At 42.8% G+C, this 14,197-nt stretch overlaps 1 protein-coding gene across 1 annotated transcript; it reads left to right on the top strand.

Moving 5' to 3' along the window:
• Positions 1 to 574: 574 nt before the first annotated feature.
• THBS1 (thrombospondin 1) lies at positions 575 to 14,197 on the top strand. Its single transcript, XM_065753929.1, has 22 exons — positions 575 to 697; positions 788 to 878; positions 1,449 to 2,026; positions 2,557 to 2,632; positions 2,892 to 3,088; positions 3,273 to 3,398; positions 4,698 to 4,791; positions 5,698 to 5,871; positions 6,273 to 6,449; positions 6,796 to 6,969; positions 7,131 to 7,258; positions 7,368 to 7,520; positions 8,015 to 8,233; positions 8,741 to 8,848; positions 9,193 to 9,352; positions 9,734 to 9,852; positions 11,101 to 11,335; positions 11,716 to 11,943; positions 12,086 to 12,357; positions 12,734 to 12,831; positions 12,941 to 13,080; positions 13,782 to 14,197. The coding sequence occupies exons 2-22, from the start codon at positions 803 to 805 to the stop codon at positions 13,787 to 13,789; spliced, it is 3,540 nt and encodes a 1,179-aa protein (XP_065610001.1). The 5' UTR covers positions 575 to 697; positions 788 to 802; the 3' UTR covers positions 13,790 to 14,197.

The raw sequence follows: 14,197 nt of genomic DNA on the forward strand, positions 1-14,197 counted from the left end.
TTCAGTTCGCTAACACCAGCCCGCAGCTCGGTGTGGTACACGAAGCTACCCCGACCCCGGGCCTTTCTCTCCGTGGCTGTACGGGGTGGTGAGGGGAGAGCTGCCGAGGTTTACGCGCGGAGGAGCGGGATGGGGACGCGCGAGGCGGCCGATTCGTGTACTCCGCGCTGGGGCTCGCTCCTAAGCTGCTTCCAGAGCGGCCGCCGCGTGCCTCGGTCGCGCCACGCTTCTCCTCCGGGCGCCGGGGCCGAGGAGCGGAGGACGCTCCGTCGGGCGCCGGGACGAGCCATAAAAGGAGAAGTGCCGCCGCCGCCGCTCGCGGGGCGCCCCCAAGCGGCGCAACCTTGGGGTCCGCGGCCGCCGCTCGCCGCCCGGCACGCAGCCCAGCACGCGGCCCCGCCCCCGGCCCGCGGCGGCCGCTCTGCGGAACGCCGTCCCCGACCGCTGCTCCCCGCGCACACCTCCCGCTTCCTGCCCCGCCGCCGCTGATTGGCCCGCCGCGCGCACAGGAATGCGAGCGACCCTTTAAAGCCGCGCGCGGCGCCCGGCGCCCGCAGAGCACGGGCAGCGCCGACCCCTGAGGTGTAGCGCAGCGCTGCAGGGCACGCGCCCGTCGCTGCTCCCAGGCGCAGCCGCCGCGCTCCCCGGAGGATATCGCTCGTCGGTGGCGGGAGCCGCCCGCACGCTCTCCCCGCAGGTAAGTGCCGACGCGGCTCCCGCTGTCCCGGGGCACCTGCTTCGTAGCGTGGAGCGGCTCGGTGACCTATTTCTTTGCGGCCATCCGCAGGTCGGTCAGAGGCAGATGCTCGCTATGGGGCCGGCCGTTGTTCTCGTCCTCCTCCTGGCGCTCGGCGGTCCGGAAGCCAAACGCGCGGCAGGTAAGGGCTGGCGCGGGGTGGGTGGGTACGGGGAGCCGGCTGCGACGGGCGGAACGGCGCGGCGCTCAGAGAACGGAAACATTTAAGTAGTGGAGCGGTAGTTGACCACGGAACTTTGTCTGCTGTGGAATTCGTGCGGCCGCCAGAATAGAAGCTCTCGAGAGCATCTCGCTCACCTGATGCGGGGCGGAGGCGACGGGCAGCCCCTGCAGGGCTTTGCTGCCCCGTCGCTTCTCGGGCTGGCTGCTGCGAGGGCCCCCCGCCCAGCCTCGGCGAGCCTTGCGCCGTGCTGTGCCTCTGCTGCTGCTTCTCCTCCGCCGGAGCCTAATGAGGTGTCAGAGTGCCGCTACCTCGGTGTCGGTCAGCGGGTACCCGGCGCTCCTGTGCCTCCTGGCTCCTTCACAAGAATGTGTGGAGTGCCGCACGCTTCTCCTGGCGGGGCTGCCTCGAGAGAGCTGCTGCTCGTGCTCTGCGTACCTCGTAATGTGTGTTAAGCAGCCCTGGGAGTTGAATAACTACTCGGCTTCTTCTTTTCCATGGCTTATGACGGATACTCTGATCTCTCTACAGAGTCCAGGGGTGATGATAACAGCAACTTTGATGTCTTTGAAATCATTGGCTTATCTCGCAAGGGAGCTGGGCATCGGGCACATGGGGTGCGCATGGTGAAGGGGCCAGTGTCCTACAGCCCTGCTTACCGCATTGAAGATGCCAGTCGCATCCCTGCCGTCCCTGACTCCAAGTTCCAAGACCTGTTAGATACCATCCATGCTGAGAAGGGCTTCATCCTTCTGGCCACTCTCCGGCAAGCCAAGAAGACCAGAGGCACGCTGCTGGCTGTGGAGCGGAAAGATGGCTCTGGTCACGTCTTCAGTATAGTTTCAAATGGCAAGGCAGGCACCTTGGACCTGAGCCTCTCTGGCGATGGCAAGCAGCAGTTAGTGTCTGTAGAGGATGCCTTGTTAGCTACAGGACATTGGAAGAACATCACCTTGTTTGTGCAAGAAGACCGGGCTCAGCTTTATGTGGGGTGTGAGAAAATGGAGAATGCTGAACTGGACATCCCCATCCAAAACATATTCCCCAGGGACCTGGCCAGCAGTGCCAGGCTCCGTATTGCCAAAGGGGGAGTCAACGACAACTTCCAGGTAAGATTTTTCCCTTGCATTTTTGTCTAGTATCTTCAGTTGTATGCCTTGGAGGTACATTATTTAACCACCCTAAATGGTTAGAAAGTTGTAGGAAATTGGGAGAAAGGGTTCTGCTTCTGTGCATCTCACGTGGTCCACCTATAAATCTACTAAGCTCTTTTGGGGGAGCTTGAAGTGTGAAGTATTGGATTTGCAGAGAGAACTTTCTGCAACAGTAGGTTCCAAAGTTTCTGGACAGGTGGTTGTAGCTTGATTGCTCAACTTATTATACAAGACTGAGAAACTGATGCTTTTTCCCCTTCCTGTCTGGCGAGTTGCCAGGTCTTTGTGGTCAAGGCTGAGAATGTTAGGAAGTAGGGCTTGCTCTCACTCAGGAGAATAAATTTACATGTTTCACCTTGCCGTCTGTCTGTTGTGAAATTACTCATTATGAACTTAAGTGAACTTTATTGTCTGCGAGCGCTCTCTGTGCAAGTTCTTTCCCTTGCAGTTGCTGCAGGTAGCTGCAATTCCTTCTTTCTCCACAGGGACAGTTGCAGAATGTGCAGTTCGTATTTGGAACAACTCTGGAAACTATCCTGAGGAACAAAGGCTGTTCCAGCTGTAAGTCAGTAATCTTCTGACCTATTAAATAGAAGATTCCTAAGTACATTAAAAAAAAAACAAGCTGAAACAGAACTCAGAAGTGTGCTGACATTTAAATCTACACTGCATAAGAAATAATAGTATTTTTCTGGAGATACCCTAATGAATGTGGTGGCAGATGTATAACAGGTGCTACCCTGGAATTATAAATGTATGTGGCAAAAAATTAAAAAAAAAAAAAAAACATTTACCTTATGTAAACTTTCTTCTCTCTTAGCCACTAGTGCAGTCATTACTCTGGACAACCCCATGAATGGTTCCAGCCCAGCTATCCGCACTAATTATATTGGCCATAAAACAAAGGACATTCAAGCGGTCTGTGGCTTTTCCTGTGATGAACTAACAAATATGTTTGTGGAACTGCAAGGGCTTCGGTCCATGGTTACAACACTTCAAGACAGAGTTCGCAAAGTGGTAAGTGCTTGTTAAATTCACAATATGTCTGATCTGTTCTTTAACGAATTATAAGTTGTTCCTTGAGCTTAGATAAACAAGTAATAACTTTACTTAGCTGTGAATTTGTGGAAGGAGATGACTCTTCTGTGTTAACTTCTGAATATCTTCTCTCTGCTGCCCTCCTTCCCACCTGCCGTTCAAGACTGAAGAAAATGAACTGATTGCCAAAGTGGTCCAGATCACTCCTGGAGTATGCATTCATAATGGGATCTTACACAAAAATAAGGAAGAGTGGACTATTGACAGCTGCACTGAATGTACTTGCCAGGTAAGATTCCGTGCATTCATAAGTTCTCTGTATATAAATGCATGACTTTAAAATTAACAGATAATTCTAAGTGACATTCTTTGTTTGAACAAGTGAATGCTACATGGAGCAGGTGCTATCATACCCAGAGAAGTATTCAGCTTGTCATTTTTACCCTATTAGATCTCTTACAACTTATATATAGTATTACAGCAGCAGCAATTTAGAATTATACTGAATGTCACGCTCATGCAGATGTTAACATGCCTTTAGTTTCAGAATGTGGGGAATGCCTCTGCTTTCTATGTATCTACATGTACATTTACAAATCAGTATTAAAAGAACAAACAGTATTACCATCTTTCCTCCCCAAAATATCTTAAATGGATGCTTTATCCTCAATGAACCTCTTGCTGGCTTAGTGGAGAAAGACATTCTAGTGCTCAGTAAACACTCTTAAACTTGCAGCTTTTTTCATTATATAATGAATGCTTCTAGCTATGTCCCATAAGCTGTTACAGGTCACGTGCAACGGAAACCTTTTTTGCTTCTGTAGGTCTCTGTCTTCAGTCTTGCACAGTTCAGTACTGTGACTTCTGCCTTTGCTCATCTTCCTGCCAACCCTCTTATTCAGTGTTAGCTGTAACTGCCTTAATACAGTCATTTGGTTGGGAAAAATGGGAGCTTGAAACGGTAATCACAAGGGCATTCTTCTAACAAAGCTGCTACCTTCAAGAAGCAAAACTACAGGCTGTACTTTAGCTCTTCTTGAGATCGGAGATGGGTGTTCCTACCCTGACTGCTTGGCTTAAAGATCAAAGACCTTTAAGTATAAGTTATAGATTTTTATGGCTCCTCAGCCAAGTCTGCTAAACTCATTTTATCTTTACCATGTAATCAGCTTAAATCCATATTAACAGAAAAGCTGACTTCTTGGTTCTTTCCCTTGAAGTCTGACCTTATACTTTCGGTGTCATATAGCAATAGTTCTTTACTCAGTCCTTTGTTCTAGCCGGCTTCTGGTAGTCATTCTTGACCAATTTATTCAAAACAAAACTATGTCTTTTAACTGAGAAGTAAACAGTATGGGTGGAGGGTGGGAAAATGGAGGGTGAAGTTGGACTAAGAATAGCTGGAACTCCTCTTGAATTCTATCAGCTCTAAATACAAGGCCTTCTACTTTAGATGTGCTTCTGAGTCTTAGTGCTGGAGAAAGATGATAAAGATGCCCTGACTTTCTCAGCTTTGAGTTTAGACTCCAGAGGTATGCTTTATATATATCCTGCTTGTTTATTGAGATTCTTTCAATTTTTTTTACAGAACTCTGCCACTATATGCAGGAAAGTGTCTTGCCCTCTCATGCCTTGTTCCAATGCCACTGTGCCTGATGGGGAGTGCTGTCCCCGATGCTGGCGTAAGTATTTAAAAATAATGTTCACCCCTCTCTACAGTCAATAGCTTCCTCTGTCTCAGTAGATATATGTCCTCTGTAGATCTGTGTATAGATGGCAACTGGATAAGTCTGCATCTTTAATTTGAAATTCAAATGGCTATCCTCTAATGAATAGCCTGTAATAATAGAAACCTGTTGTATTAATTTGTAGTTGCTACTTCAGTAAGGAGTTGCTATGTGCTATTGAAAATTACCACACTTCAGAGTGGTTTTAGGTGTCACTGCATTTCTGTAGGGAAAGAAGGAGTTGGGGGTATGTTGGATCAATATCATTAAGAGAAGTAAAATGGAGCTCTGAAATCCAAAGAATGTAACACATACATGCATGCAGGCAGAGCATATTTTTGAGGTGTGTTAGGTGCTTTAGTATATCGTATTCACCAGTGAGTACTTTTCAATTTTGCATGCATTCCACATCTCAGCAAATTAAAATATGTCAGCCAACAGTACTGCTACTCTTATCTGCAGAGCAGCTATGAACCAAGCATACTTATAATTATGTTTAAATGGGTTTCTGGACAATGATACTCCTAGCTATCAGCGCTGATTAAACTTGAGTTTTCTTAGAAACCTTGCTAAGCTGACTGTGAACTGGTATCAGTGATTGACTAACCTATGTACTTCTCTGAATTCATTGTTATTACGTAAAGCCATCCAAAGTAACTTAGGTAATGCATGTAAGCACTGAAACATTTGAGTTCTTTACCTTGTACAAGAAAGGGAGACGCGTGTAGATTTTGAGGGCAGTTGTGTGCAGTTTTTTCTTAGAGTAAAGAAAAAGCAGGGGAAGGGGTTGGGAAAAAGAATATAGAGAATACATACTTAGCATCTTATTCAGGGCTGTAACAGAGCTGTGGATCTTTACAGCTAGCGACTATGCAGATGATGGGTGGTCTCCTTGGTCTGAATGGACTTCATGTTCTGTGACATGTGGGAATGGGATTCAGCAGAGAGGGCGTTCTTGTGACAGTCTCAACAACCGCTGTGAAGGGTCTTCTGTGCAGACTCGAACTTGCCACCTTCAGGAGTGTGATAAGAGATGTAAGTATTCTGTTCTGTAAGTATATCTGTTCGTTCTGGTAATAAAACATGGGCCACTTTTATTGGCTTAGTATTAACAGCAGAATTTATCCTGTTGCTCTTGTCACTGGACTGGAATGCTGGCTTCTAGCTTTAAGGACTTCCATTAATGAAGTAAAGTGGAGCATATAGTTGATACAGTAAATAAACACGTCTGGCCCATGTTCTCAGGTTAAAAATTGACACCAGTTTAGTCATGCAGTTTCTCCAGCAGTAGAACAACTTGATCTATTACTGTACCAAGGTTTTCTAGCATAGAGCCTTTAGTACAGTTCTAATGCTAGCTACATTCTAAGTGCTTTGAAGCTGAAGCTGAAGTCTGGTTTTTCAAAAACTCTACTAATAGATATCTCTTTCTGTAGTTAAACAGGATGGTGGCTGGAGCCACTGGTCACCATGGTCATCATGTTCAGTCACTTGTGGCACAGGCATGATCACTAGAATTCGTCTCTGTAACTCTCCAGTACCGCAGCTGAATGGCAAGCCTTGTGAGGGTGAGGCAAGAGAGACCAAGTCCTGCCAGAAAGATCCTTGCCCAAGTAAGTATGTCCACATGCTAGCTACTATTTGCTAGTTTAACAAATGAACTTCCCAAATAGGAAGCTGTGAAATGACAGACTTCTAGCAGTCTTTGTTTTTTAAACTTCGTTACAAGCTCGGTTAAACATCACAGTTTAGATTTATACAAAATTAAACCACTTTCTGTAGCAGTTGTGTTCTGAGTTTTCCATGGAGTCTATTGACTAGGGCTGCCACTCCATGAACTAGGTTGGAACAAGGTCTCAAGTACTCTCACTAAAGAAGGAATATTTCTTAGCCTGAAAATGGTAATTTTTAATGAACTTAAAGCTATACAAATCCCCTAATATCTGCTTCTCTTTTTAGTTAATGGCAACTGGGGACCGTGGTCTCCATGGGATGCTTGCACAGTGACATGTGGAGGAGGACTTCAGAAACGCAGCCGTCTCTGCAATAATCCTGAGCCTCAGTATGGTGGGAAGACGTGTGTAGGTGAAGCTAAAGGAACTCAGGTCTGCAACAAGCAGGACTGTCCAGTTGGTGAGTATACTTTGTCCACAGTCATCTAATGGTTGTGACCAATCTTGACTGTGCTACTTAAAAATTACGGCCATAGTTTAAGACTTAGAACTGGCATATGGCATACTGGCAAAACACAATTGCAGCAACATCCCTCTTCTTAACTCTTGTTTGTTTCTCAGATGGATGTCTGTCTAATCCCTGCTTTGCGGGAACTACATGTACAAGCTCCCCTGATGGCTCTTGGAAGTGTGGTGCCTGTCCTGCTGGCTACCATGGTGATGGTATCCACTGCCAAGATATTGATGAGGTAGGAAGACTAGAAAAGTCTTGTGACTTGAAAGGAAGAAGACAGTGGGAAAAGAAATACCAATGCTTTAATACACTGTTTTCCTATATCTCAAACTCTTGCATTTCAGTGCAAAGAAGTTCCCGATGCCTGCTTTGTCTTCAATGGAGTGCACAGGTGTGAGAATACTGAACCTGGATACAACTGTCTGCCTTGTCCACCACGTTTCACTGGGTCACAGCCATTTGGTCGCAGTGTTGAGGATGCCATGGCAAACAAACAGGTATTGTCAGCCTGAGAGCTGTGCTAGGTTACAAAACCAAAGTTGCTTTCTACGAACAGTGGATGCGTTTCAGGGAAGACGGACTTGGTACATCATCTGTAATTCAAAATACAAATTAATTAATGCTTCTCCCATTGGAGTGCAGTATAAATTATAAAAATGTCCTCTCCAACCCTGGAGAATTCTGACATTATGCAGAATTTTAAGAGAGTAATTTAATAAGTATTCATTTGCAGTACAACCGATACGTACATTCAAGGTCTTTTTGGTGTTTTGTTCCACTTTTATGTGAGTGGTGTGAACAAGAGAAATAGTCCTAAGACAGGTACTGGAGTTACGAGTGGAGAGAAAATAACATATTGGGTTTTTTCTTTCCCTACTGAAACATCCGTGGTGAAAATAGGCATATGTACTCTTTGCCTTGTCAGAATCTGTGGGTAAAAATGTGATTAAAAGATGTTTCCAGTGGATTTAATTTCAGTGTGGTCTTCCAGGTCTGCAAGCCACGTAATCCATGCACGGATGGAACACATGACTGCAACAAGAATGCCAAATGCAACTATCTTGGCCACTTCAGTGACCCAATGTATCGTTGTGAATGTAAACCAGGCTATGCTGGCAATGGTATAATCTGTGGAGAAGATACTGACTTGGATGGATGGCCAAATGAAAACCTTGTCTGTGTTGCCAATGCCACTTACCACTGTAAAAAAGTATGTTTATCCTGTATTCCTGTAGAATGCTTCTAAATTAGGACCATAAAAAATAGAGCCTCTATCTAGTTAGAGGTATTAATCTATCCTTTATTTAAAACTAGTAAAATATCTCTCTATTGCTGGTATTGTTAGGAGGTTCTCAATGTAGCTTTAAACATTTCTACAACATGGTGTGGGTGGGGAATGAAGCCTGGTAATTATAAATCTATTATAAATGTTTTGAAAGTAATCTAGTTTTATTGCCTATATCAGCTTTCATCTGATAAATATCTATATTGGGGGAAGAGCAAGAGGTTAAGAATATCTAAATCTTGCATTTAAGTGATTTAGTCTATTGCATTCAAATACGTATCCTCACTATAATACAATTAGCTCAAATCAAGAGATGTCAGTAAGTAACACTTACATTTTGGATATTTTGTTTTTTGCCTAATGATTATATCTGCTAAAATCCCTATTGTGTTCATGTCAGGAGTAAACACGTGTACTTTATCCATGCTACAGGACAACTGCCCCAATCTCCCCAACTCTGGGCAGGAAGACTATGATAAAGATGGGATTGGTGATGCCTGTGATAATGATGATGATGACGATGGTGTTCCTGATGACAGCGTAAGACAACAGAAAAGAACTGCCTTTTAGAATGTAGCTCTCCTGTTCCTTCTCTTAAGGCCTTCAAATGAAATTGCTGGCACTGACAGATATCCTAGAAACCTTTAGATATGCATAACTATGCAGACTAACCTACGGCAGCTAGTGAGCTTTGAAAATGAATCTTGATTTTCAGTCAACCATTCCCATGCTTAAATAAAGCAGTTGTGTGTTTTGAGATAAAAATGTTCCAGTTCTGTCTGCTTTCCCTTCTGCTTTTTGCTTTTCCAATCAGATCCTGCTTGTGCTGCTGTATGTTTAAGTATTAATTAGACTGTTTTTAAAGCTTGACTTCTCTCTTGCAGGACAAATGCCCGTTCATCTACAACCCACAGCAGTATGACTATGACAGGGATGATGTTGGTGACCGTTGCGATAACTGCCCCTACAATCACAACCCTGATCAGACTGACACTGACAACAACGGAGAAGGAGACGCATGTGCAGTGGATATTGATGGGGATGGTAGGTGTCACACCTTTACACTGCCAGCCAGATTGACCAAATGTATACAGTGATACCATTGGTTTCATACTAGAAGTTTATACTTGAACACACAAGATCTCATCACTGATGATTTCAGAATATAAGGGCTATTAAAGTAACACTTGAAGCTAATGGAAACTCATTCTGAAAAATATGCATTTTGGCACAGTTAAATTTTATCTGTTCTTACAGGAAGTAGGAACAGAAGCTAGTGATTTCATCAGTTTTCAATCAGATTCTTTTCAAAACACTTACAGAATGTTATCAAAAATTATCAAAAAGTGTGTGGTAACTTTGTATGTTCCTTTGAAGCACTTGGATATTTTGACTTGCATTTACAAAATCTTCTTAATTTTTCAGGGATCCTTAATGAAAGGGACAACTGCCAATACGTCTACAATGTAGACCAGAGGGATACAGATTTGGATGGTGTTGGAGATCAGTGTGATAACTGTCCACTGGAACATAATCCTGACCAGGTAGAGGATTTCTTTTATACAAATAGAATATTGTTGTTCAGATGTGTTACAATACAGAAGATATTATACCAAAGTATAGCTTAAGTTTGAGTTGACATACTATTCTCATTAATTTGCCAAATAGCATATTTAGAAGTATTATTCCCCCACAGTTCAAACACTAGCAAGGTATTGTTCCAAAAAGTAATTCTAGAGAGGATCCACAACACTACTACATGTACAACTCTTCAGAGCACGTTTCTTAGTTTTGTCAGTTGTACTGACCCTCACTGTAAACATGTGAAATACCTGGGAGCACTTTATGAAATCAAAATAGGCAGGGAATATCTTTTCAGTAGCTTAATGTACATGTAGCCCATAAGATGTGCAGGATGCTAATAATACACAAATCCTTCGTTACTCAAAGCTCTATAAATTACCATGAACCTGCAGTGCTTGGCTGCTTCAAAGGCCAGTTCTGACCTTCCTAGAATAGAAGCAATAGCCTGAAGTCTTAAACTTGCTTTCAGGACTTGCAGAACAAATTAAAAACTACAAATTAAAAATGCTAGAAGCAGTTAACTGATCGGGTAGTTAAATATCACTTCTTGGCACTTTGATTTAAACAGTCCTCTCATAATCTTTGTCCTTCAATCCAAAGCAGTTACATTTTTTTAAAAAAGTTCTATTTTCTACCAGTAAAGGCATCTAAGCTTGTCTTTGCCCTAGGGAAAAGGAGCATGACACTCTTTAAACTGCCTCCTGAAATTTAGGGGGAGTCCAACCTCTCATGCAACTTACTTGGGTCAAAATTCAAAGACAGAAGTAGATAGGTTGTAGGTAGTAGAAGGTTGTGCTGGCCCACTAAGTACGAGTCTGTAAGGTAAATTGTTTCAGGTAGGTAACTGGTACGACTGAACTGTTAGAAAAAGGGTTGCAAATCAGGAGAATCTAGTTTAGTACTGTCTTTTAGCCTAAAAGCAGTGTTGCTTGAAGGATTTAAACTGAGACCATAAACCTCCTTACTCTTATTTGTCATTTGCTTAACTGTGCTTTCTCATCTCAGGGTAGAAGGGTAACCTCTATTGCTTTCTGCCCCATGATTTACTGGCAATGCCTCCTAACATTCTAAAATTTTAGGTAAAATGGAAGTATTAGAGATGTGTTCTTATTAAAGTAAAGAGAAATCCCAATTCTAGCTATTAATGCTCATAATCCAGATGTTCTGGGTGGCTTTTAAAATGTTCTTTGTTTTTTCTTTTTTTTCAGGAGGATACTGACTCTGACCGTATAGGTGATGAGTGTGACAACAACCAGGACATAGATGAAGATGGTCATCAAAATAATCTTGATAACTGTCCTTATGTACCCAATGCCAATCAAGCTGATCATGACAAGGATGGAAAAGGTGATGCTTGTGACCATGACGATGACAATGATGGTATTCCTGATGACAAAGATAACTGCAGATTGGTTGCCAACCCAGATCAAGCGGATTCTGATGGTAAGATGACCAGTATCATGGTAACACATCATGAGTATCTTCCAACTGTTTGATGTATTTTTTTTTCAATGCAATTCAGTGTTGGACAAAATTTCAAAGTGAAAAGATAATCTGCACTAATGTTAGTGTTCCTTGGGAGTAAGGAATAAAGAAAACACACATCAAACTAACTTCATACACTTGGTGATATCAGGCTGGAGCAAAAGGGACATTTATACAGCAACAGTTCTGTTTTCTGTAGTGTCTGCCAGCAGTACCTGGGCAGTCAGAGCTCTGTAATAAAAGTTTCTACCTACCAAGCTGTAAGACTTGAAACTATGCTGACAAACAACAAAGAATGCCTGATTGCTCAGAATAGTGGAATTTCATCTGTCCTGTAGGTGATGGACGTGGAGATGCTTGCAAAGATGACTTTGACCAAGACAGTGTGCCAGACATTGATGACATCTGCCCTGAAAACGTGGACATCAGTGAGACTGACTTCCGAAGGTTTCAGATGATCCCCTTGGATCCCAAAGGAACATCCCAAAATGATCCAAACTGGGTTGTACGTCACCAGGGTAAAGAACTGGTTCAGACAGTCAACTGTGACCCTGGCCTTGCAGTTGGTAAGAGGAACACTAACTCTCACAAGCATTACAGAGTTTGGGGGTGGAGGTGGGATGGAAACTGAGAAACTGTTAAGGAATCATTTAAAAGTCACATCAAAAGCAACATCATCTTAATCTTCCTCTTCTAATGTCCATGTAGGTTTTGATGAATTCAACGCTGTGGACTTCAGTGGCACCTTCTTTATCAATACAGAAAGGGATGATGATTACGCTGGCTTTGTATTTGACTACCAATCTAGCAGTCGATTCTACGTTGTCATGTGGAAGCAGATTACTCAGTCTTACTGGGACTCTACACCAACCAAAGCTCAGGGCTACTCAGGTCTCTCCATCAAGGTTGTGAATTCCACCACAGGTCCAGGAGAACATCTTCGTAATGCTCTGTGGCACACAGGAAACACTCCTGGCCAGGTAAAGGTCGCACTGATAACCTATGCTTCTGTACTGCACTGAAAGGCATGTTGTTCTTCCAAAAAGTTAGATGTGCTCAGGGATCTACATGTGCTGCTCTGAATAGGATAGTCTTCTCAGCAAAGACAAATAACAGCATAATTATTAATAGGCAGATAGGCTTCCCAGTAGCAGTGAGTCATTTGTTTTTGGACTACTGGAGTAAATTTCTATTTACATATTTAAAAGTTAATTTAGGTACAGGTGATTTCAGATGACCCCATTACAGAGCCTAATGATGAACTCTAAATATCTGCTACTCATAAAGAGACCTGCATATCAAAATAACTGTTATCTTATTTCAGACCTTCTGGTTAACTGATCTATTCTTCTGTAGGTGAGAACTTTGTGGCATGACCCTCGTCACATAGGCTGGAAAGACTTCACTGCATACAGATGGCACCTTAGCCATAGACCAAAGACTGGCTACATCAGGTAAGCATTGTCCTTTTGTCTAAGTAACTGTCCCAAAGAAACCAGATGTCTATAAAAATAAACCTAACAATTGAGTCATCTCTGATGAGATTCTGTTGTCCCTTTGTAGAGTTGTAATGTATGAAGGGAAGAAAATCATGGCAGACTCAGGACCAATCTATGATAAAACTTATGCTGGTGGTCGTCTAGGATTATTTGTCTTCTCTCAAGAAATGGTATTCTTCTCAGATCTTAAATATGAATGCAGAGGTAAGGAAAACTTATTTAAGAGTCCCCGTGTAAAAAAAAAAAAAAAAAAAAAAAAAAAATTGGTTCAAGAAAGCTGCTCTCAAGAGGAATAGGATATATCTAAAAAATAAAAAGAGCTAAGAGGGAAAGATCTATCATTTTGCATGGTTTCATCTCAAGCATGTTTTGCAGATAGAAACGGGACCCCTTTTTGATTATATATTCAAACTTTTAAACTCTGAATTAGTTTAAAATCTTAATATCTCAGTCCTGCTGGGTCAAAGGGAATCCATGTTAAAATACAGTTCATTTCTGGAACTAGAATCTGTAACAAAGGAGAAAATTAAGTAGAATGAATCAATACAGGTGACAAACTGCGAGGTGAAAATGCAAAATACTGACTAGCAAGAATAGAGTTCAATATGCAGAAGGCTGACAATAAAAATGAGCAAGGTACAATCTACGCAGAGTGTTCTACTCTTGCAGGTCAGTGTTGATACGTCCACGTGACCAGCTCCAGGTTGCCCTAGTTTGCTTCAAATTGTGACTTTGTTAGGTAATGGTTACATAGACTAGGTGATAAAATTTAACTCCTGAATGAAGACAGTACTTCAGCACTTTCTTTAATTTCTAGACATATTTGTAAGGAACATATGGATAATGTCTCAGACAGAATCATGCATAGCACAGAAATACCTCATCTTATTCTCTCTTTTTCACAGATTCATAATCCTAAGGTTACTGGATTCAGAGACTATTTTAAAATGCTGGTATTGCACCTTCTGAAACATTTAGCCTTACAAATCCTGGGACCATTATATTATTCCTTCCTTTCTTCCTTCTGCATAAATGTGGACTCGAAACATTACCTGCCTCAAGAGAATGGTTTTGAGAGAATAGAAGTGAAACATACTTGCATCTGACCTCTGAAATGGAAGGAAACAAATGTCTTGCAAATAAGAATTTTCTTCGCTGAAAAAGCACACTTCTTTCAGTCAGAAAGACATTTGTTTATTTATCACAGTGCATTGTCACTGCTTCTAACTGGAGGTCCCATGGAGTAGCATTTTGTAAGAAGAACATCTCTGGATGTGCTGTGGACTACTTAAACTGAAGAAGACCTTTCATTGTGTGGGGA

The sequence above is a fragment of the Cyrtonyx montezumae genome, unplaced genomic scaffold (assembly GCF_038088225.1).
Source record: "Cyrtonyx montezumae isolate F1298 unplaced genomic scaffold, pur_monq_1.0 scaffold_10, whole genome shotgun sequence".
In the NCBI taxonomy this organism is placed as follows: Eukaryota; Metazoa; Chordata; class Aves; order Galliformes; family Odontophoridae; genus Cyrtonyx; species Cyrtonyx montezumae.

Excerpts from the sequence above, each read along its gene's own strand:
- THBS1 (XM_065753929.1), top strand. The coding sequence starts at position 803 with ATGCTCGCTATGGGGCCGGCCGTTGTTCTCGTCCTCCTCCTGGCGCTC. Across the intron at positions 5,872-6,272 it reads TCAGGAGTGTGATAAGAGAT|TTAAACAGGATGGTGGCTGG; the intron begins GTAAGTATTCTG and ends CTCTTTCTGTAG. Across the intron at positions 11,944-12,085 it reads TGACCCTGGCCTTGCAGTTG|GTTTTGATGAATTCAACGCT; the intron begins GTAAGAGGAACA and ends ATGTCCATGTAG.